This window comes from Poecilia reticulata, chromosome 23 (assembly GCF_904066995.2).
Source record: "Poecilia reticulata chromosome 23, P_reticulata-male-v2, whole genome shotgun sequence".
Classification (NCBI taxonomy): Eukaryota; Metazoa; Chordata; class Actinopteri; order Cyprinodontiformes; family Poeciliidae; genus Poecilia; species Poecilia reticulata.
In genome coordinates this window covers 9,063,318-9,087,577 of record NC_088852.1, presented here as the reverse complement: position 1 = coordinate 9,087,577, position 24,260 = coordinate 9,063,318, and the positions used below count along the sequence as shown (strand labels likewise).

Sequence of the window (24,260 nt, the reverse complement as noted above, 5' to 3'; positions counted from 1 at the left end):
TTGATCGTTCCCACAGGGAGGTGACCACAAAGCCAGAACAAGCAGTTCCCCTCCAAAACAGTTGGTGGCAGCAGTGAAATATGCTTAGACAGAAAACATTTATAATGAGATGTCTACACCTTTACAATAAGGCTCCCTTTATAGAAGTGTTATTAGTCTTTAAACACCTTTTAAATCAGTAATAACTGATTATTAGGCATTAATTAAGGCTGAGAATGAGAAAATCTACTGGTTTCTTGCCAAATAGTGAGCCAAATTTGTTCACATAGAGAGCAAAATTTCTGGTTTCACTAATTCAGGTAAGGGAGCAGGAAAGCAGCATCACTGTTACCACCAGCGTGTTTTGATGGTTGATATGACATTATTTTTCTAAAAATTTAAGTTTTATGCCAACTAGCAGGAGGGACACCTATAGAAAAACTAACTTTTGTCTCATCAGTTCAGAGTTTAGGGATCATCATGTTTTTTTATTACTGTTATCTCCCATATAAGAGCCCTCTGAGAAAATTGGTTTGAATAGATCATTTAACTTAATAACTGAAGTCCTGTTTTTTTGTTTGTTTGGTTTTAAATCCATCTCCAAATTTAAGTGTAGACCATACGCAGAAGAAATCTGTAAGGGGAAAATGCTTTTTTTCATGGCGCTCTAAAGTCCATGCATATGTAAGATTTTATCTATTTGGAGTCCCTCCCCGAACAAACACACACACACGCACACACGCAGAAAGACGCACAAAGCCAGCTGTTACGAGAGATGCCTCCGGGAATCGAATAAAAATGAAAGGCGAGCGAGGGAGATGCGAGGAGAGAGAGAGACAAAAAAAGGAAAAATAAATCGAGGGATGAGAAAAGCCCATGTGGCGGAGGGAGATTCTCATCTTCACTGAAATCATCACATCTCTCCCTCCCTCCACCTTTCCTTCTACCACAAGCTTTCTATTGAGGATCTCTGTTTCTCTCCCCCCCCGTCCATCATCAACCTCATCCCACCCTGTCTTCTGCATCCCCTACCCTCCCACCTCTTCTCCATTTCTCTCCACCCCCAACCCCTCATCACAGCTTTCACTCTTTCGTATTATCCCTCTCTCTGTATTCCACCTCCCTCGCCCTCTCTCTGTCACTGTCGGAGAGCTGCAGGCAGACGAGGCAGCATGCACTAATGTTGCTATATTTGACGAGCCACGCGCACACCCTCTTCTGCCACATGCACGGCTGCACACTCATATGAGAGAGAGGAAGGGGAGGCGAGGGCACAGAGGCTTTAAGACGCACTGGATGCGGTCTGAGTGCTGGAATCACAAACATAGCGAAACACGGCGAGGGGGTAATGCATGACGCCAGCAAACCAATCGTGTTTTTGCTCTTTATCTCTCTCTCTCCCTCTCTCAGACACACGCTCACGCCTCTCAGACACACGGCAGCACACGAGCCAGGGAGCGGGACGGCGTTGGACGTATCATTCATACAGAGGAAAGATCAGAAGGAAAGGATTAACTCCCTCCAGCCTTCTCCCTCCAAGGATCTTATCCCCTCTTCCCTCCTCGTGTTCCTCTAAGCCCATCTTCACCTCGTTTTTTTTTCTTCTTTTTAACAATCCCTCGTTTTAAAAAAAACAAAACAAAAACAATCTTTCTTTTTTACACAATTCATTTGTGGGCTGAGGGAAGCAGACAAGACAGTCACAATTTTTACCCTGCGGATTGCTTTGGCTGAAGCAGTGACAGTTTTTTTTCTTCGATGTTTTGTCCTGTGAGAAATTTTTTGATCGTTTGCTTTTCAACACAGTATCTTTGGATGAATGGCTGACGGCAGCAAGCTGTAGGGCTGGTGCCAAACTGAGGTATCTGGTAAAAAGGTAAGTCCAGAGATGGTGGTAGTTATGCTTGCCACACTCAAAAACAAAGCAAAAAAAACACATAATCTCAATATATTTGCAGATCATTGTAAGGTGAACTGAAGGCTACTTAGTCAGTTGTAATGGCTGGTAACTAGTGGTGGGCACAGAATTCACAAACCAAGAGAACAGCAGCAGGAATGTTTGATTTAGAGGGCAAAGCCTGCAGATGTTAAAGGGGAAGAAACACCTAGAAACTAATAAGAAAAAAAAAAAATTGCTTTTCAACCAACTTTTCAATAAAACAACTATAATGTTTCTTCGAAATTGTTTACGTTCTTGTGCAAGAAGTCCTGGTGCAGACCTATAAGACTGATGCAAGTATCTTTTGGATATTAATGAGTAATAAAAAAAAAATACCATAAAGGTCCAACCACAGTTCCTAGCCAGCTTAGTCATTAAAGTAAAACTCATTCACTTCCTGTGTCAAGTTTTCTACAGTTTAACTGGTGCAAAAAGAAGAAAAACATTGCTGCTCCCATGTATACTGCAACCTAAGCAGCGGACCCTCGTGTATTTTTCTTAAATTATCTTAAGCAACTCTGAAAGTACCACTGACTTTTTGTTGGACATTATACATTAGGATAGTATTGCAGTCTTTTTAAGTCTGACCTTCATATTGCATTATGTAATTTTAATCCATTTAAAACCCTTTGACTTCCGCTATTAAATGATGCTGATTTTCAGTCTGAGGCTATATAGAGTAAAGTGCTGCAGCTGTTTTTCTGTTGTTGTTTTTTTTACCTGCTGTTTTTACACTTATCAGTTCTAACAGTGATTCAGAAGGTGTGATGTAAAAGTGATTAACTCGATGGAGCTGCATTGTAATTATATGATGATGCAGTGAGTGTGGGGCCTCGCCTGTCTAATGTCCCCGAGGCTTTTGTGTCTCTCTATTTTGTCTGACTCTCTGTCAAGTAACACAGACACATCCTGACATCATTCCAGGGAAAACAATTAAGATCGCTGAGTGATTATATGGGTAGTGCAGTAATTTGGCATGTCTAATAAGCAACAAGGCTGCCACTTCAAACCAACTGGATGGCTTCAGTGAAAACATCCGTAAAATCCTCGCAGGCATTCCAGCTGGAGTCGGTTTAATGACGTTTGATGCAATCAACCAAACTGCTGCACGCGACAATATTTTGTGCAAAATTACTGGAAAACCTCACGGATATTCATTCTAGTTTAAACTGACAACACAGCATGCATGCAAAACATTTTATACAGTGCTTCATGAAAGTCTTCAACTTTTGTTTTTTCACGTTTTGACTCTTTAAAAGCATAAATCTCAAAGTAGTGCCTCGCTGTTAAAGTGGGAGGAAAAGAATGGAAGTTTAAAAAATATTTATAAATAATCTGAGACGTGTTATACATTTGTATTCCAAAAAAAATACTTAAATTACCTTTTTCTGTCATTACAGCTGAAAATCTACTTTATTTGAACATCTACAGACACTCTCTTCTACATAACGTAATTCATATGTCATATTGGACAGAGAGCACACATGTGATTCACAATTGTCTTTTTAGGTCTGGACTGTGACTGGGTCATTCTAAGTTTGATCTAAACCAGGGGTTTTCAACTCCAGTCCCTCGAGAGCTTTACTCATGAAGAGTAAAGAGAACCAAATTCAAATGCACAACACACTTTTCAGTTTCTTATTCACGAAACACTGAGAAACAATGATCATTTCCCTCCATTTAAAGATTATTTGCTCCTACTTTGCGTTGATGTCCAACACCAAGCATCAATCAATTACATTAACGTTTGTAGAAAGAATATGAACAAATTTAGAGCAGTTCAGGATGTATGAATACTTACTGTGAAACAAAGTCATAAATAATAAAGTGGCTGTAGCATGGTCTGTTACACTCAGCAATAAAGAAATGTATAAAACACCCTTGAGATATTGCAGCTGTTCACAATCCGACCAATCGCAGATGATGGTAAAATATATGTGCAAATTCCTGCAGCGTGTGGCTGTCAACGTATAAGCGAGTCTATTCATCACTGTGCTAGCATGCGTTGAGGTGTGTATGTTTGTGTGTGTATGTGTGTGAACCCCATGTTGCAAAGTCTCTCTGCTCGCCTGTGTAAGAAATACATTAAAAATTGATTTAGGAAGCTTGGCTGCACCTCGCTGCCTTTGTTAGCAACAAACATTGTAGCACACAGCAAGACGGGCGTTAATGAGAACATTTTGTTGCAACTATATCACAAATTCCTATAGTTTGAGTGTTTTATAAAGGGAGTCAACAGTGGAGCTCAAAGCGGTTGAGCTGATGCATTTATTTCAAAAGCTACTTGCTCAGGGGACCCACTCTGACACATCCACACACACAGACGTTCTTCCACACCTAGATAATTATTCCCTTATGCTCATTTGGAGGCACGCAGGGCAGAATTCCAGTCGTATTGATTAAAATCTATTAGTCAGGCCACGTATATTTGTCAGACGGAGGATTAAAAATCAGTAAAACTGGGCTTAAGTGGGCTGATCTTACAGAAATCCACGCAAATATGCACAAACGCATACATACTTCGCAGAAGGATGGAACACTGATTTCAGTAGTTGTAGAAGACTCAACTTGTTGCAGAATTCATCCAGTTATTTGCTTTATAACAAAATTAGGACTGTAACGATTCCTCGAATGATTCGAGTAGCTCGATTATAAAAATTCCTCGAGAAAAATGTATTTGCCTTTTTAAATTTTTAAAAAGGCAAATTTTAAATTTTTAAATTGCCGCGATGCTTAGAGAACGACAGCTTTTTTCCTACCTGATTACTAAAGTTTTTTTTTTTACAATAGCCCTAAAGCAAATACATTACATTATTTTTGGTCACTTTTTGAAATACTGACTCTCAAGCTGCCTGTTTACAGGATGAACCAAAATGAAAACAAGTAAAAAAACACAAAAAACAACGGAGAGACAGTAGAGGTGTTCCATGAGTCCCCAACATGCCGGTGCCCTCCCATGTATTTACACAGTGTGTACACTAAAAACGTCCATGTGTAGATTTTGGCTGCCCTCATGTTCAGGTCAAATGGATTTAAAAAAGCTTTCTGAGAATCGCCTGGCTCACCACCGCATTGTCCATTCAGTCAGACAGGAGGTGATGGCTGCTGAGGTAACCTGCAACTGGGGCTGTGCAGTTGATTCAATTTGTATTTTTTTTCCCTCTCCAAATTTTGAAATCAATGAAAAAAACATGTATTTTTGCAACATTCTTCTTTGCAAGTTGCGTTTAGAAATAATGGGCTGTCTTTACAGTACCCAAATAGATGACGCGACTAGATTTACCCCCTCCCAACCCTGTGCTTAAACAGCCCTGCTTGCAACATAGAAATGATTCTCTTGTCAATTTGGAATGAAAGTAAAACCCTTTTGGGTAAATATTTCAGCACACAGGGTGGTTGAGACTTCACAGCGAGCTCCTCAAATGTTAAAAGTGCATCAAACATTTACTCTAGACAATGCCACAGACGCAGGGGGAAATCCTGGTGATTCAGAATCCTTTTGCAGAGTTGAGGTGAGCGGAGCTAAAAATGCTGACAGTGCAAAAAGGCATAAACTCTGCAGCAAAAGACTGAAGTAATATACGTCACTGGTTCTAATATGGGACCTTAACCTTCACTCGTAAAAGGCCCTCACACTGAGCAATATATAAATCAGTTCACTGTGTACTGACAAGTGATATTTAGGGGAAACTTTATGACACCCGAAGGCATGAGATGAGTAAGGATGATAAAAGTTTGGTCTGCTTGTAAAAAATGATTTATGGGCTTTGTCTTGACATAAAACGTGTAGCAGAGTTGGTCCACCACAACAAAAGTGGCACAATTTATGGCAGCAATTTAGAAAAGCTCTAAGCCTAAGTGAAAGATAAAAAAGAAGCGAAAAAAATATTTTTTTATCTGAGTTCACTTGCTCACAACATGACTCGGTGCAAGAACTTTATCACAAATCGTTTCTCAGGATAGAAATCACAGAAAGTGTTTTCAAATAATCTCAGCCTTTGCTAACATTTGATCCAACTGGCCCGGAATGAATCTGCGCGATGGCGGAGTTGATAACACGGTTGCTTAGCAGCTACAAGGTCCTGGGTTTGAATCCCGGGCTGCATGGAGTTTGCATGTTGTCTCTGTGCATGTGTGGATTCTCTCTGGGTATTCTTTCTCCCACAGTCCAAAAACAGTATGGTCTTCCTTTTATCCATGTTACCTGTTGACTTTGTCAAAGCAGGTGCGAAATGTTTGGAGAAACTCAAATCAAACAAACGACCAAAAGTGTGCAATGACGAAGACGCAAAACGACCAGCAACTACTGCCGACAGTGGGAACAACACGGACTTGTTGCTCCCTTCAAAAAATAGCCAGTTACAAAAAAAATGTCCAACTCTTTTCATTAAAGATAAAAAATTATGTATACATCACCTGTAAGTTTATCTCTTTGCCAGGTTTTGACAAAGACTATGGTGGTCTTTGCAATGAACCAGTAATGTGAAGCAATAGTATCACTTAGTTCTGCTACTGATAATGACGTTTCGATACATTGCTGCCCCCTAAAGGTCAGCTGCAGCAACTGAAAATGGTTTTGTGGCTAAAAGTTCAAACCTCCTGCTGCGGCCTAACCAAATTTATTCACCACTTCATAAATTTACCTGCATTTGGCAAGCACCGGGTGCCAATTACCGCCTGTGGTCAGAATCAAGGACAGCAACAGAATATCTCAGAACCAACTGCATTCACTGCGTTGCCCTAATTGGATCAGGGACTCCAAAAATTCTCAAGGAGTCGCCAACAAACGCATTATGTACAGGACTGCAGTGCTAGGCCCATGCAGCCTAAAAGGAAACATTTTTGTCTTCAATTAAAGATGGTAATTTCTCAAAATTCTTCTTTTTCTCATCATCGCTACGGCGCTCATTTACAAAGAATAACTACATTTCCCAGTGGAGCTTAGCTAATGTGACTTTAATCACATGCAGGAAATCTATCTGCAGAGCTTCCTTGATTCATGCCTCTGTTACTTCGCTGAGAAAAGGAAAGGAGATTCGGAGTGAGAACTAGAAAGAGCACTGGGAGAGAAAACAATGACGAATGAAAGTTTAACAGATGGAATAAATGTCGGAGAAACGTGAAAGCTTAACACGACAACAGGAAACGGAGACTAATATTTGGCTGCAAAGTGTCTGGCACGGGCTATTAATAGTCATTCCACCACAATTGGCTGCAGTAATGTTTGAACACAACAATCCACAGTGACACAAACTCGAGACGGCATGCTTTCAAGATTTCCCCACAAACATATTAATCTGATTAGTCCCACATTTCACAGGCCTCCGACTGGATTTCATGATAGTTGGGGAAAAGGCGGCATTTGAAAATTGCACTGGTTGGCCCATAGGCTATGAGTCAACAGTTGTGCCATGTCGAGGTGCAGGCCAGCCTTTCACACCAAGAAGTTATTACACCTTATATCACGACAACAACAAGAAAACTTTGTCAGATTAATGTTCAACCTTATTGAAGAACCAAAACATCAATGTCCTCCAGAGACTATAATATGTGATTTTATTGCGAGAACAAAAAGTATTCTCAAATTCCTAATGTTTTAAACACATCTGCTTACATTTGTGATGGTAGAAAAAAGTTGTTTTACCACAGTTCTTCAACAGTAAATTTTTTCTTGACCTCTCTCTGCTCACCTTATTTGCTGGTATAACCACGTCTAGCCTCTTGCCTGTGGCTTAAAGGGATGAGCCTCTGTGTCGTGTCTTTTTACACCTCAGGGAAACACAAAATCATCGACTACTTATTAGAGATCACTAAAAACTCTCGGTCTTTAAAAAGTCAAGCTTAATAATAGAAAAAAAATACTTCAGTGACATTTAATTTAAAGAGATTGGTACTGGCGCCAATAACTGTCCCACTGATGATTTTGTTAAAACAATTATTTCTCAATGTGGGAGCTATTTCCTGACTGATTAAATACACTCATATTACAAGTTGGATGTTCATTAGCATGTCAGTGCGAGATTATGCGGCTAAAATATAGCATTCGTTTATTTTAAGGGTACATCTTTGCCAGAGGCATTCAATAAATCCATCCTGACCTGTATATGAAATGCTGTTTGAATTACCATTTGTTTTTCTGGAAGTCTTTGTTTCTGTGCCCTACGTTTCCTCCGTCACACCCCGCGACTCGCACACAGCAGCGGTCGGTGTTCTGTTTTTGTTAACGCAAATTGATTGCTTGAACTACTAAAAACACATTTATTATTCATGCCTCAACATTTCTGGTGCGCTCCTGCGCGAGGCCCGCGTACACATCTTCCTTCGTGCACACAAGCGATAAAAATTGCAGACTTATGCACACACAAACACTCTTTAATGAATGCATATGCAAACTCAGTCCTGTGGATTTGTTTTTTTCCAAAAGTCACACATCAATAATGTGGTACGACCTGGGTTTAGGACATGTTTGTCTCACTTGTCTTTTGTCTCCCTGTTCAGGTGACTTGCTGCAGCTTTTCCTCAGTCACTGTTCATGTGGGAGCTGCAGGCATGACGGCTTGACCCCTTCACAGCCCCACTCCTCTGGCAGAGGAAGGCCGCACACTTCTGTGTCATGCCCCCCCACATCCACCCCCCTGGGGGCACTGGCCTCCCCTCAACCGGCGCTACCATCTTCTTGACCAGACACGGTGAGTTGACAGAATAAAAAACAAAAAAAAAAAACAAACCTCCAAAAAGAAATACTCTGCTTCAATCCTACTCAACTCTGCTCTGCTCCTAACTCCGCGAGGGAGCAGGAATACTGCCTGTTTTGACAGCTGCTAATGTTAGCATGCTCAGCGTGATCGGACTCACACGTACACACAAACACAAAAGATGAAGGCTCTGACGGCACGTGCCAAAGTCTGTTGGTGAAATCCCAAAAGAGAGCATGTTTTAGTGCGGGCGGAAGTCTGTAGAAACAAAACGCAGCGGGAGGAGGAAGGCGAAGATGGATCTGAACAGTTTTTCCTACCCCCCTTCTTTCTTTTTTCTCCTCTAGCAAAGTAGAAAGCTGCAGCACAGACATTGCCCCTCTTTTCCGTCACTCATATTGTCTTTGTGTGGCTTAACCGTGAGGGTTGTTGACAAAAGAAGCAGCCACTGCATTTCTGTGGTATGACTCTGTGACATAATGCTCCTCATGTGTCGGTGTTAAAGTTCCTGTCCTAAGCCCTTGACCCATACTTAACCTTTACAGCTTGTCTTCACTTGAACAGCCCATCTGCCCCTCAACTGTAACGTAAGAACAGCTGAGCAGCAACATGGAAAACCGAGACTGAATGTTTCAGTAAACCATTCTCCGTTTCAGACGACATTACTCATGGCTTATTTTTTTATTATTACAAGGTCGCTTAAAGTGCCATAAAAAAGTTTATTATGGCAAAACAGGTATAATTTCAAGCCTCAAATCAGGAAGAGCTGGCAGAGAGACATATTAGAAAAACAAATTACAGAAGTACTTGCAGTAAAAGGTTGTTCTATAAAGAGCCGATTCAGAGCAGCTAGACAGAAATGTTGGTACTTCTGAATGGAAAAATACTGACTAAACCATGTTTCATTTCCACTTCCTCTTCACTACTTTGTATTGGTTCGGTCTGTCCCAATATGATAAATTAAAGTTTATGATTGTAACATGACAAAAAAAAAGAAATTGCTTATCTCACTTTTCTTTCTTCATTTGTCTCTGCTTATTTCATACACACATGTTGTAGATTAAACAATATGACTGAAAAATACTGCAGATATTTTTTTTAAAAATGGGCAAATACTTTTTTACATCTGAAATTAGTTTGTGCTGTGCAAACTCATGCTGTCTGTGCAAAGCTATACAAATCTTAAACCAGAGAAAAAAGGAAAACAGAAAAACATGGATGGTCCTGGTAGAATTGCTGGAGAAGTTTTGGATCTTCAAGAGGTGCCTTGCAAAGAAAAACACCTCCACAAGCTGCTGTGGTAACGCCAGGCACACTTAATAACAGGGCAACACTATCCATCAGAACCTCAGCACACCCACACAGATCATCTACATCAATACACACACCTCTCTGGAGGCTGCGGCGGAGGAAAAAAAGTTTTCTACTGGGAACCCCGGAGAAACGATCAAGAGCCTTTAATATGCCTTTCTGTAGTCCACAGTCTGTTGAAGTGAGACTCAGCCGTTCTTCTCAGCTACAACATTTCATAACATGGCAAAAGAGATTAAACTGACCCTGATTTTAAGTTGTTCTATAAGCTGTTGAGACATGCCGGTCTCATTTCCAACCTGCTTGAATGCAAAATCATTTTCAATCAAAATATTCTAGGGGTATGAATAATTGTTTGTTTAATTGTAATTCTAATAAAGGGTAAGGAAACAGCACATACAAAAACATAAAATTAATATACTGGCTATAGATGCCGTTTGTGTTGTATCTCCATTTGTCTGACTTACTAGAAATGCTAGTAAACTGAAGCAATATTAAGGGAAAAAGTTTAATCTGACATCATTTTGTGACCATTCATTGTTCTATGCCATTGAAGTGCAAGAGAAAGTTAGATGATGGAGGTTTAAAGTGAGTCTTGGTCTTTTATGTTACATTCGAACAACCAATATGTAAATATTGTAAAGTAATGCTAAAATATCAAAAAATTTAAAAAGTGCAAAGTAAAAAAAAAGTGAAATTCAACACAGCAGATAGGAGTAAACTGGGGGAAGACAATAGAAAGTGTGAGTGACAAAGCAAGGAAGCAGTCGGGGGAGCAGAGGAGGACAAATGGGAGATGTGAGATCAAAGAAAAGGAAGAGAGACAGAAAGATGAAGGAGACGAATCTACAAGTGACAGGGAGACCATATGGTGCCTTTAGGCTTTCACAATCCCAGCAGAGGGTATCAACACACAATTGTACACAGAAAGCACGGAATAATTCCTATCCACATGCTTGGATATGCACTGTGTGCATGTGTGTGTGTGTGTGGGTGTGTGTTTGCTTTTGGACACTTTTAACGGCCCCAAATAGAGCCCAATAGCTCGTTGCTTTTAGCGAAAACTGGGAGAAACTGATGTGGTGTGAGTGAAAGTGGTTCCGAATTGGCTTTTAAACAAAAAATAATGCAGTCTGGGTTTGGAATACTTAGTTTGGAAAAGCGCCAAATAATGACAGCATTAAGCTAAGTGCAGCCATAATGTAGTTTAATGGGTAAAAGAGATTCCTAGTTGTCAGGATAGAGAGATTACAGCAATTCATTTAACTGGCCTGTAGCACAGAGATGGTAAACTAACTTCAAAGTCAGAAATGTCAGGACACTTGAAGCCATCAGGCTGGCATATTGTACAGTTTTTTGGTGGTTCAGGCACAGTGTTAGCTTTAGCAATAGCATTCAGTAATCCAGTTAACTTTATGCTAGGCTAAATCCTTGCTGCTATCCATTTGTTTGGTCAGTAGAAGAAATAAGATGCTTTCTGGGTAATGACAATAGTCAGTTCCCTGAAATATTCATTATGACGCAGCAATTTGTCATGGTCTGTATGTGACGCATATGGTGGAGCTTTCACATGCTGCGTTGTGAGGCTCAGGAGGTGATTGGAAGGACAGCTTGTTTGCCAATAAGCCAAATCAGCACGCAAAATTCAAGAACGCTTTCAGTTGACTTGTTTAGGCAAATTCAAATTAATTTAATGACATTAAAGTGTAATTTGGTGAACAGTAATTTTTGTCCAAGTACATTTCCATCTCTTTTAAATGCACTCATATTGACTCATTCTATATGCAGTTTGTCATGCATATTAGATTTTTTCTGGCTCTGGCTTGTATTTCGGAATTAAGTAAAAAATAGTGGCAATTTAATTTTTGTTATTTGTACAACATTGTCACAACTAACTAGAGATTATGGGCTCTGGACTGTAATCTGGGTGCAAGCAGGATACTAAATGTACATACATCACAGCAGCAGCTTCCTTTAAATAGCTTGAGCAAGAATGTGCCAGGCAGAAAACATGGCATTTTATCAAATAATAATACTGATGCAGGTTAATTGGCTAAGTGCTTAAACTCACAAACTCAAAGAATATAATTTATATTATAGCTCAGATGTACATCACTATGGTAACTGTAAAGGTGACAGAAACAAACAACAACTGTGACCCCACTATGTTATAATAAACACTAGCTGGCAATGAATTTGCTAGATTCAATTACAGATATGTTGTTCAGGTGTTCAAGGCTCTGAAAAGTAGAGTAAACCTAATATGGTGTAACCTTGAAAATAGATCTGTTTATAACAAATTACATATCCATATTAAATGCGGCTAAAAAAAAAATCACAGATAAATGACATCTCCATCATTACAATAAATACTGGGAAAATATTTAACTCCCCTACTTCTCCAGACTTTTCCAGACAGCCACCCAATCAAAAGTCTTCAGCATTAAAACAACAGTCTGTGTATAACAAATGTCTATAGAGGTTTAGCTTCATTCATTTAGCTTAGCAATACAGTCTGAAGAATATGTGAGCAGCACAAGATATCAGATGTGTTCGTCATTTTTTTTCTACATCATGTCGAGTTCTGGGGAGCTACCATGCCATCCTGCAACTTGTCGTTGCATCCCTTCTCCATCGCACCTGGTTTTAAATAAACGGCATCTTATCAGGCCTCTCCAGAGCTGAATGATGAGCAAATCCAGCAATTTGATTCAGGTGTGTTGCAGCAGAAATGCATCTAAAAGTGGCAGGATAGTAGCTCTAGGACTCGACTTGGACATCACAGATTTACATAACCTTAAAGTGTTCAAGCAATCACTTCTACAACTTTACGCAATTTATCAAGGAAATGTGTTGAATTTATTCAGCAAACTTTGTTTAACCTTTATACTGATCTTTGTCTTACCTTTTGCTCCTGTAATTAACACTAAAAAGTCACCACATATCAAACAGTCTACAACCTCTATATCACAAGAACAAGCTTATCTGTCACAACAAATTGCTGGAAATGGCATGAATTGGAAGGAGACATGATAGCATGTTCCCCAGCCACTGAAATAATAGTACTGTCTCTCAGGTGTAGGATTCATCAGAGGTGTAACTAAAATGGAAGACAGAGGGGATTAAAGTGGAGATATTGTGAATAAAAGGGAGAGAAAAACAAGAGGAAGCAGAGAGGGGAGTAGAAGAAAGAAGACAGAAATAAGTAAATATTCTTAATCCTACTAAGAAAAAAAAATGTAGAAATGTTCAAGAACAAGCTCTTCTGTGCCCTTTCCTCCCGTCACAATGTCGGCACAAGCAGAGAATAAACCCAAACACTCTGTCCCTGCTGCTTATTCTTAGAACCTGCCTGTTTGTCAGAGTGTGTTTGGGTGTCTGCATGTGGGAGACAGTGATTTCCTGTGTTTAGGTAAGCAATTATGCTCCTATTTTAAAAAGAGAGTCAGGATGAACAGTTCAGCGTACGATGGAAACAACGTCATGTGGACTTAATGGCCGGGTTTGAAGTCTAACGGCTTTCTCTCCTTTCTGCGTTCTCTCTGCATTTAATCTTACGGCTCTGCAGCTAGGGCTTCGTTCGTGGCTATCTGCTTTTTATGCGTTTCTTTGAGCCAACAGACGCCGTCAGCCCCACACCATGGCTGCCTAAAATCTATGTAAGAAATCCATATGCCTAAACTGACATGCAGCATTAGTCAACGACTCTTGAAGGCAGACTTAACTATGTCTAAAGTAAATCTGAGCTACAACTGCAAGAAAATGTGGGGCTGAGGAAAATGTATGTTATATTTCTCAGATTTTTTGAATATTTTTTTTTTTATTTCTAAAATGCATCTTGAACTACCGTTTATAGCAGTTTACTCTGCTATAACAGATTTAAGTGATTTGGCACCAAAATAAAACTACATGGAAAGTGTCCAAAGCCTAGCAGCTCAAAATGAAACCTTAGAATGGCTTCTTTAATTTGTTCCTTTATTAAATACAAAAACTGTGAATTTACTCATCTATAAATTAAGATTTAATCGAGAAAAACAACAACAAAAAAAACGCAAATCATCAAAACAAACAACACTTTTTCTTGGCTCGTACAAGGGACCAAAATAACACGTCAGGTAATGTAACCAGCACTGGGAGCCCCCGGAGTTCAAATTTAAACTCTGCTCGGGTCACACTTGGACTCAGAGCCAATGTGAAACATTGACGAGGGAAGAAATACAGACCAGTGAGTCCTCTGTGTGGAGGACAGCTGGTCATCCCCGTAACAAGATAGCAGTAAGTCTGCCACTTGCACGGAAAACAGCTTGTGCCTTGGTAACATGCAACTGGGCTCAGTAACACAAGTGTCTGTTGTGATGACATCATCGCTGGGTCCAGTGTCACTCAGAGGCCTCTGGATATAAACTTACAGACAGACGAAGCTCTGAAGGTGTCAAAAGGCATTGTCGAAGAGAGACACTGTCAAACAATATTAAGTCTACCAGATGGATCGGAATGTGCTAAAGCTTTAAATCAATACCGTTTAGGTTTTAGCCGGAAGAGCAGGTTTTGCGATAGTGGTGCATATAGATGTAGCCAGTACACACCTGCAGCACTGTGACTGGAGTAGCTGTAGGCACGTTATTCACGGCAGCATTTCATTTTTTGTAGACAATGGTTCTCACTGCAGTTCAGTTCAGCCCCAAAGCCTTAGAAACAGCTTAGGACTTTTTCTGAGTGGGCTTGTTTTGTTAGAAAGGTCCATTACGTGTTGAGATCTTTTATCATACTTCATGTTGTCCGACTAGTTCTATTTAAATTATGTCTTTATTCTGCATATTTTTTTTGCTTTTTTATAAGTATATTTTTTGAATAGAACCAGGATGGTTTGGATATTTTACTTGTTTTTTCCCTTAAACAAGTAAAACATCAAATGATGAAACCATTTTGAGTACAAATAATCTTTGTCAGATATTAAAATTTGTTCGATTATCTTAAACATGTAAAGTATCACAAAAAGAGAGAGAGAGAAAAAAGCAGTTTAGGGCAAAGTACTTTGTAACAAAAATCAATCTTCTATTACATTGAGCCAGAAAGCGATATCAACACTCAGAGAATCATGACCAACTCACACCCAAGGGTGATTATGGGAAGAAAAACAGATGGAATAAGAATCGGAGGAAATACAACTACTGACAGAAAAACAAAATGTTCAACTACTAAGAAATGAATGCTAATAAGATGCAAGTGATAAAATCTACAGGTGAGCCAAGGAGGGAGCATAAAATCTCTGTGCCTGGAGTTTAGAGAGGATTTTTTTTTTTATATCACGCCTTGTGGATGCTTCACACACGCACGCGTAGTTGCACAAGCATATGCCCACTCACACATAAACAGAGATAAAAGTCGTGCCGATAAGCCATTGGCTGGAAACAAAGTCAACCAGTGTAACGAGACACTGAGGGAATACAGAGAAGTGCTGAGAGGCTTGAAGTGAAGGGGAATGAGAGATATAAAGAGAGTCTGCTGGGAGGCAGAGACGTGCAGAGCGAGGACAGCAACAGTCCGATTTAGCTTTTATATAAACAGTAGGGGAAAAAAAAAAAAAGAGCAAATATTACCCGCATTTATGAAGGAAAATTAAATCAGAGGAAGAGAGAAAGGGAAGAACAGAAGTCTAGAGTAGTCCAAAGTAAACAGGTCAAATTACAAAAGGAAACGGATTGTAAGAGACGACTCAAATCAGCAGAAAAACAGCCTGATGTGAAAAAGAGGGATTTCTCTTGCAAGGGTGCTTTTAACTTGAAATGCAAACACGCATTACGTTTCGTAAACAGTGGGCCTTGGTTGCGGTTCTTCTGTGCGTAGACATGCAGTGTGTGGAAGAAGAAACAGTCGACGTAGAAACTAATCTTGGCATTTTGGTTCTTTTGTAACCTTTGCGTGGTTTTTTGTTGTCTCAACAATTTTTGCCCCCTATTTATGGACAAAGAGAAAACTGGGAAAATTATACATAAGACTGTTACAAATCTATAGAGATTAAGTCTAAGACTAGGTCCTCAAATTTACATTAATGAAGCCAAAGTATAATACCAATGTAAGAAAAAAAACAACTAAAATGGAGGTTTTTCCACTGAGAAGTACCATCACAATTTCCAGAAAGCAAATGTCTGAAATAATATTTCATTTCAAGAACTGAATAATGAGTTTATCAATGTCTCTCTGTTTTTTTTTGTTTTTCTTTCAGTCTTCTGTGTCCTGAGCCTTTTGGCCATGTTGCTTTTCCCAGCATCCTCGTGCCCTCCTCCTTGCCTCTGCTCCTCGGACACCCTCGTGGTCGACTGTGGGGAACGTGGACTTTCCTCCCTGCCTCCTATGCACCTCCTGCCTCCAGGGAGCCGCTCCCTACTGCTAGCCAACAACAAGTTTGCCTCGCTGGGAGCCTCATCCTTTGCTAACCTATCCTCTCTGGAGGTCTGCAGTCATTTGTTAATCATTTTCAAAACATATTTGCCTAACCTTTGAACAATTCCTGTTGTGGTGTTGTTTATAATTGACAAACAGGTTTTTTTTATTTTTTTTTTTAACTACACGCTAAAAACAACAGGATAGGAACTGAAACTTCATGGAAAGTCAAGTATTAAGAGTGATGAACAGAAAATATTTGCGCTCAGCTCAGTTGTATTTGAAAAACCAGCTCACGCTGCAAACTGTGCCACAATGTTGGCCTGTTTACACATGGGATTTCTAAATGAGCCGAGTGGCTGGTCCACACTGAAATTCATCCCACGCGGTTGGCATGGCTCGGCTCCTTATCAATTAGCAAAGTTCTGATCTGTCTGCCATATCCTAATTTGGCCCTTAATATGTCACAATCGAAGTTCGGCTGCAGCTCTGAGCACAGTTAAAAAAAAAAGACTGTCCTTGAGAACAGACACTAAATCTGTTTTAAATATAGTACCGTGTTGTTGACTGAGTACATTATGTTTGCAGATGATACTATGATTTTTTTCAAAAAAGATTATATGGCACTTGTGATCTTAATTTTACTCCTGGTTGATAAAAAAAAAAAAAAGAGAGACAGGAGAGAAGTGCCTCAGGTCTCATTTGCTTGTGCTATTCCAGTGCACAAGCAGAGTGCAACTGGAATTGCACAAGCAAGTTGTAAGAATGTGATTGGCTAAGGTTGAAGCAGACAGTGTTATAAGTGTTTTTTTGTTGTTGTTTTTTTTACTTCTTATTTTGTTTGTTTTATCTTTCTACTATGGACCTTTTTTGTGTCGGGAATAAAGAGATGATGATAATATCAGACAAATCGAGCCGAACAGTCGTAGCAGACTGGACATTTGTGGACAACGGCTTCCTTCCTAACTATTGTTTTTATCAGAAATCTTATAACCATCTTAAACAAGTATCACACGAGAAGCAAAACACTGATGAAGTACATTTCTGTGCATTTTAGGAGCTGGACCTTTCAAATAACTACCTGGATAATTTACCGGCCGGATTGTTTCGAGACATGTCCAACCTGACAAGACTGACTCTGCACAACAACTCACTAACAGTAATGGACAGAGAGCTCTTCCAGGTAGGCACTGGACATTGTACTGGGTTCTATTTTATACATTCAAAGAATTGCTTAGACACATGAAAAGATAACTGTAATTCAGCAAAAAAAAAAAAAAAAAGTCAAGCATTAAACTCTGTCAAATGATCCAAAACATCTAAATTATTGTCAAAACAAAAGAAGCTTCGTCAGCTTTTTAGATTACATTTTGTTTCTGCACTTTAATATGTTTGTATCACAACTAATTCAGGCAAATATGATGACCTAGGACGATAGAGGTATAAAGAACAGCTGGAGTAGCCGACACTGCAATGGAAAAAGGTAAACTTCAAACAATGAAAGATCTGCTTTTGATGTCTCCACAGGGTTTAGCGAGTCTACAAAGTCTGGACTTGTCTCTGAATGGTCTGTCCACCATTCCCATAGGCTCTATGGATGAGCTGCAGCACCTCAGGTAAATATATACCACCTTGCCTTATTTCCAAATGACAGAGACACTCACCTGCCCCTTTTATCGCTACACCTTTCTAGTACCGGGTTTGATCCCTTTTGCCCTTTGAACTACTCCAGTTCTTTATGCCACAAATGCAACATTAAGAAACTGGTGCAGATTTGAAGAAGCTGCAAATTAAGGATGTGAATTTGCCAATCCAACACTTCATAGACGCTCTTCTGAACAGAGAGCTGATGACTGTGGACGTCTTTGGAGAACAGTGAACTCATCGTCACGTTTGAGATGATTTAAGCTTTGTGATGTAGTGTGTTATACTTCTGGAAGTAGCCACCAGAAGATAAGTGCACTGTTGTCATAAAGGCATGAACAAACTAAGCAAAAATATTCATGCAGGCTGTGATGTTTACATGTCCAATTGGTACCAACTGTGTCCCCATCCACTGATTTGAGGTATATTCAAATCAGTGGATTTGAATATACTTTTTGGAAAATATAAAAATGTGTTGGGCTACGGAGTTAGCCTGTAATGGGTAGCTTCTGATACGGTAAATGTATTACCGGTTTCTGTTTTGCAAGAAAAAAGTCTGCTATTTTCTATACAGAAAATAATAATGTTCCAAGTAATCTTTTTTTTTTTTCTGCCTATTCTTTCAAGGTGGCTCTCGCTGGCAGGTAACAGACTTCATGGTTTGGAGAGGGCAGCGTTTGAGCCACTGGTCAACCTGCAACACCTAGAACTGGGACAGAACCCATGGGAATGCGACTGCAACCTTCGTGATTTCAAACACTGGATGGAGTGGCTGCTGTACCGAGGTGGATTTTTGATTACGTTACAACGGCCGACTCTGTGCTCCCTATTGCATTAAAGAAGGCAAAGGAATAATGGTCTAAAATTAGGGAATACTCAAGAAAGGGACAGCTGGATGCTGCGAAAGACTTCGAGTGCTTTGAGCTCTATTATTTGGCTACACGCACATTACAGCTCTCGTTGTTTTTCTGCGTGCCTCTGCAGGCTGTTAGTACATCAGATAACCAACAGCTGCTCTCAGCTTTTCTCATTGTGTGTAAAAAAATCTACATTCACCTCAACGCCTGGGGCCTCAGCTGCCCTGCTAATGAAGCATCTCTTCTTTTTTTTTTCTACTCCATTCTGCTCTCCTTTTGATTCCGCTCTCTTCTGTCTGACTGAGCTGCACTCTTGCTCAGTTCGACACTCTTCCGACAAAGATGAGCAGGAACATGATAATTTAATAATCGTGAGAGCAGCAGAGAAAATTACAAGAAGGCATTTCAAACTTGAACATGAAATCATGTGACTTTAGCCTCTAAAAAGGAGAACTGATGCATAAAACGCATCCAGCAAAGCGGCGTTTATTTTTCAAGACGCTTGTTATATTGCAAAGCATTTAAAGAGAGAGCTGTGCACAGAGGACTTGTTTCTGTGAGGCGTCGAGATTAATAACTCCAACCTAAATAATCTTCTCTAATTTGATCCTGCAACTTGATCACAGCTCTTGCTCAACTTATTTGAGGTCACACTAGCTTTCTGACACGCGACCTTACGATGGACACCAAGTTCGGAGGCTCAAGCGGAATTTAAAGATAAGACTCAATCCTTGTGCCGTCTGTGGGAATTAGTGACTCAGATATTTCTTATTTTTCACACGCCACAGCTCTGCTGAAGCAAGGCATGTCATCTCATAAATTATAGAAGGGCTTAGTTGAGCACAGCAAATAGTGTGCCTGTATTAAGTGCTGTATGACTCATGCTGAAGTTAGAACAGCAACCTCTGTTTCTTTTCCTTGCTTTGTTAATCGGCATTGCTTTACATGCAAAAAGTAGAGTTTTTTTTTTTTTTTAAACAAACTCCTCTGTCTATATTTCCTTCAGGGGGTAAGGTGGATGCACTGGAGTGCACACTACCGAAAGACCTGCGTGGGAGGGACATACGCGGCGTTCCGGTGGAGATGTTCAACTACTGCCTCCAACTTGAAGATGAGAATGGAGGAGGAGGGGGTGGCGACGGTATTCGCTCTGGACAAGGAGGCGGTTCTCCATGCAGCAGGAGTGCTCTCATCCCAAGTGGGGCGACGCCAGTTTCTGACAACAGTGGCAGCGCTGGCGTCGACTCCTCTTCATCCACGGGAGGCGGCGGAGGAGGCGGCGAGGCCTCGTCGGATTGCAGCCGCGCCCGCTACCGACCCGTGAGCGTGCGCCGCGCCATCGGCACGGTGGTGATTGCCGGTGTGGTGTGCGGCATTGTTTGCATCATGATGGTGGCCGCCGCTGCTTACGGCTGCATCTATGCTTCTCTTATGGCCAAGTACCAGAGAGAGCTGAAGAAGAGGCAGCCGCTAATGGGGGACGGAGAGGCTGACGGGGAGGACAGGGAAGACAAACAAATCTCCTCTGTGGCCTAAAAAGAGGGATGGGACAGAGAGGAGCTGGCAAGTCAAAAAGGGGGAAGGCTAAAAGCGATGAAAATAAAAAAAAGGGCTTTAAGAGGAGAGAGATGGACAGGCTTGTTTTTCTACTCACGGACATTATTGTATCTCTCCCTCTGACTCTCATACTGACACCTCTTTCCCATTTTTTGTCTTCCTTTCCTCATCCTTAATCTATTTTTAACCTCCTCCAGTCTTGTCCTTCTCTCTAACATACTCTCCCACATACACAAACCTTATCTGTTCCCTGATTTTCTCTTCAATTTTGGGCCCATTCTCTGTCTGCAGTGTTTCTTACCAATTATTCCTCCAAGTTGCCTGCCAACCACCTACTGCAACTAAATTTGCCATTATATTGGCAGGGAAAAAATAAAAGAAAAAAACCAAAACAGATTTGGTATGTCCCTATACTATGAAACATATCATTTAAGCTGTTACGAAGCACCCATGCAGCATGGCCAGTAAGTATTTGCAAATCTGGAGTGAAGATTCAGGGATTCACAGTGTGCATGGTGTTAACTGGACCGATGTTGACACCGACTCGTAGATTGTGTGCCATCACCCGACTTATGCTCTTCAAACCCAGTGGTTACTTGGAAAAATCCAACATATTTATTCCTCTGAGCAAATTTTAACAACTACCTTTAGTCTACAACCTCTAAGGCAGGGGTGTCAAACTCCAGTCCTGAAGGGCCGCTGTCCTGCAGTTTTTAGATGTGTCACAGGTACAAAACACCTGAATCAAATGGCTTAATTACCTCCTCAGTTCTCCAGAGCCTTGCTAATGACCTAATTATTCTATTCAGGTGTGGTGCAGCAGAGGCACTTCTAAAAGTTGCAGGACACCGGCCCTCGAGGACTGGAGTTTGACACCCCTGCTCTAAGGAATGACTGGTATTAAGAAGAGCATTTGTGATATTTATGTGAAAACAAAAAGAGGACTGGTGAGTTGCTTATGTTTTCTGTTGAGACCAAAGTCGTAGAGAAAAAAAGATCCGGCTTGTCAAACTCCAAGAGAATATGTCATCGACTACATCAACCTCCGTCCCTCTACCTGAAGCCACTGCTTCGACTGATCTTTCTGGACTAACAAAGATCAACAAGCAGAAACTACTAGCATAAGAAGCTCATGTCAAGACTAACCAGAAAAATACAGTAGCATTAATCTGCAATTTTATGCTGATGAACTCGTCATATTCTGGAAAAAAAAAAGAAAAAAAAAAAGATGACGCTTCTAAAAATGGGTCTGGAAAAATCAACATCTCAGTCAGTAAAAGAAGTAGTAAAACTTCACTTGTGGATTAACCGTGAAAATTCCCGGGACTGAAAAGGACAACAGATTTTCTCCCTTTACCCCCTCAAGGAGGTAAAGGTTTGTTACATTGACATGGACAGCAACCTCAGAGAGCACTGTCCTCTGCTAAGGACTACGAAACGTAATCTATGAACTACAAATGTCAGCCTTCTGCACTTTATTTCCCTTATCAGATACCCTCTGGTCGTTCTCCCAGGCCCTTTCCTCCTGTACCTTTCAAAGACAGATAAATCACCCAGAGAGATTATAAAGAAAGGGATTATCCCTCCCCCAAAAAGAAAAAAGCTGCTATTTTTCTCAATCCTCCCTTTTTTTTTTTCCATCTTCTCACCCAACTTTCTACCCAGAAATATTTGCAGAAGCTTTTTCCACACTGCTTAAGGATTTCATCTGTTCCTTTCAACAATCCCTTCTTTAAAACGGGTTTTCTTTTTATTTACCAAGAAAGGTCTGCGATATGCAATGAAAACTGTCTCTCTGTTAGCAGTGATGACTTTGTAAAGTTGTCACTGCTAATTTGGCGGGAACATGATTGTGTTTATATATACATATATAGCATTCAGTTTGTTTGGATTCCGTTTCCATGACTTTGATTAATCCCCCTGAAAGATTTATGTGAGCAATTATTTTAGGTGCACAGACAGTGATTTCAGTAGCATTTATTGCATCTCTGAAGTAAATCTAAGCTCCCGCTCAATTTTTGATTGGCTTGGAATAAACCTATAATATCAACGTTTCTCTGATATCGGATTATATTGCAGATATTATTATGCTAGGCTACTACGATGTGTTGGCCCTGAAATTCCAAAAATGTTTCTGATGTATCTGTTTTTTGGTTTCTTGTATGAACTCACAATGTACGTGTCCTTTTTTGTGTTGCTGGATTCAGTTTTTTGATTTAGATTTTAATATCACTGCGATAGCTATTTGTCGTGTCCTTCCAACAGTTGCTAAAGTTTGTGTAAGAAACTTAGAGTTTAAAGTGTCAGAATGGGCTTTATGCTGCCTTGTCTGTTATTTTGAATTAAATCTTAAGTTTTATAAATGACAAGACTGAACCTCCTTGTGTGCACCCATGAAAAGCATATAAATAATTCAGAAAAGCAATTTTGAAAAATTATTTTATGTTATTTTTTTTTAGCTATTACTTAATTTTTGCCAACTTTTGTGTGGTTTAACATCAGACAAATAAGTAGACATTAAGTACCTAGTAGGAATAGTCCATCTTTATTAGAATTTGGCCCACATGCAGAAGCAATAGGTTTTTAAATGGTTTAATTTTCAGACACATACAAAAGGGCAACACAACCCAAAAATAGCTCCAAAATGAATTGAGCGATATGCTATGGGTAGTTTTTATACATGCTACCAACAAAAATAAGAAACAATTGTTTTTATTTTCAATGCATGGTTGGTTAAGGATACAATTAATACCTAGTTTTTACTCAAAAACTGAAATAAGTAAAAAAGAAATAGGCTTCAACATTAAACAATTACCAGAAATGTTTCCTGTAGCTGACATCCATAGAAAAAGCAGAGATTTCACTCCATTCCCAAACTAAAATTCACAACGGCTGCCTTTTATACAAGTCATTGGTAGTTTTGGTTAAAAAAAAAAAAAAACTGGACTTTTCCATCAGTCAAATGAAATCTTTCACATACATAGTACCAAACATGTCACTACGGTGTTTGACAGTACAAATCTGTCAAACCATTTGACAGATTATCTGTTTTTATTTCTAAAAGTCTTCAGGTCAGCAAGCATATTAATGAGAAAATCCCACTGGTTTAAAACTGGAATCTTGAAGTAACATCCAACCCAAATTAAAAGTGATAAATTTCAAAGATTCAAATGGGACATACCATAAGGAGCCATCAGCTCTGGTTCCTGATGTGTTATGAGCATAATTGGGTATTGTCAGAAGTTTCTCCACTTTATTTTTTCTTTTGAGAAGATTCTGATGTAGTGAAGACGATAAATGGTCCAAGGTTACTTCTGTGTACCGACAAAGACAGCCCAAGAATCAGCAGTAGTAGCTGTACCACAGACCGAGGCACATACCATTAGAGAGGATTGCTCATGTTTGACAGAGAAACTATGTACTCACCTCCAAAGTTCATGCATTTCATGATTGCAAGACACCAAATGGTGGTATTGTGCCATTTTCTGCCTTGCTGGGAATCTTCTTTACGACACAGTGGGTGTAGGTGCCATCATGTACCCATCATTTCTGACATCAGGTCACTGCAACCTCTCTACACACTACATGGGAGGAAGCTGTATGACCCAAACACCTGGCCTCATGCATATCAAAGATGTAACCTCAATCAAAACCTGCCAAGTGCCATTAATGCTGCATAATGCATCCACAACGCATCCCCTGTGTGTGTGTGTGACCTTCACACGTTGTTCTGACTGACTATTTGGTGACTTGTACCGTGACACTCTTTCTAGAACCGCCAGCATCTTCTAAATTGAATCATTTACACAGTAATAGCTGGGCTGGATGTGCACCACATTGTGTACATACTGGATCACTCCTTATTGGTCCTTCACTTTTTCTTAAATCAACGAG

The 24,260-nt window shown here is 40.0% G+C and overlaps 2 protein-coding genes across 8 annotated transcripts in view; one reads left to right on the top strand and one right to left on the bottom strand.

Annotated features, from left to right (window-relative positions):
* cacna2d4a (calcium channel, voltage-dependent, alpha 2/delta subunit 4a) overlaps nt 1–24,260 on the bottom strand; it is a 75,682-nt gene that overhangs the window by 28,228 nt on the left and 23,194 nt on the right. The window lies entirely within an intron of this gene.
* lrtm2a (leucine rich repeat transmembrane protein 2a) lies at nt 969–22,735 on the top strand. The gene is made up of 8 exons (XM_017302841.2): nt 969–1,855; nt 8,417–8,607; nt 16,151–16,377; nt 17,366–17,491; nt 17,836–17,924; nt 18,580–18,737; nt 19,816–21,032; nt 21,255–22,735. The coding sequence occupies exons 2-7, from the start codon at nt 8,532–8,534 to the stop codon at nt 20,343–20,345; spliced, it is 1,206 nt and encodes a 401-aa protein (XP_017158330.1). The 5' UTR covers nt 969–1,855; nt 8,417–8,531; the 3' UTR covers nt 20,346–21,032; nt 21,255–22,735.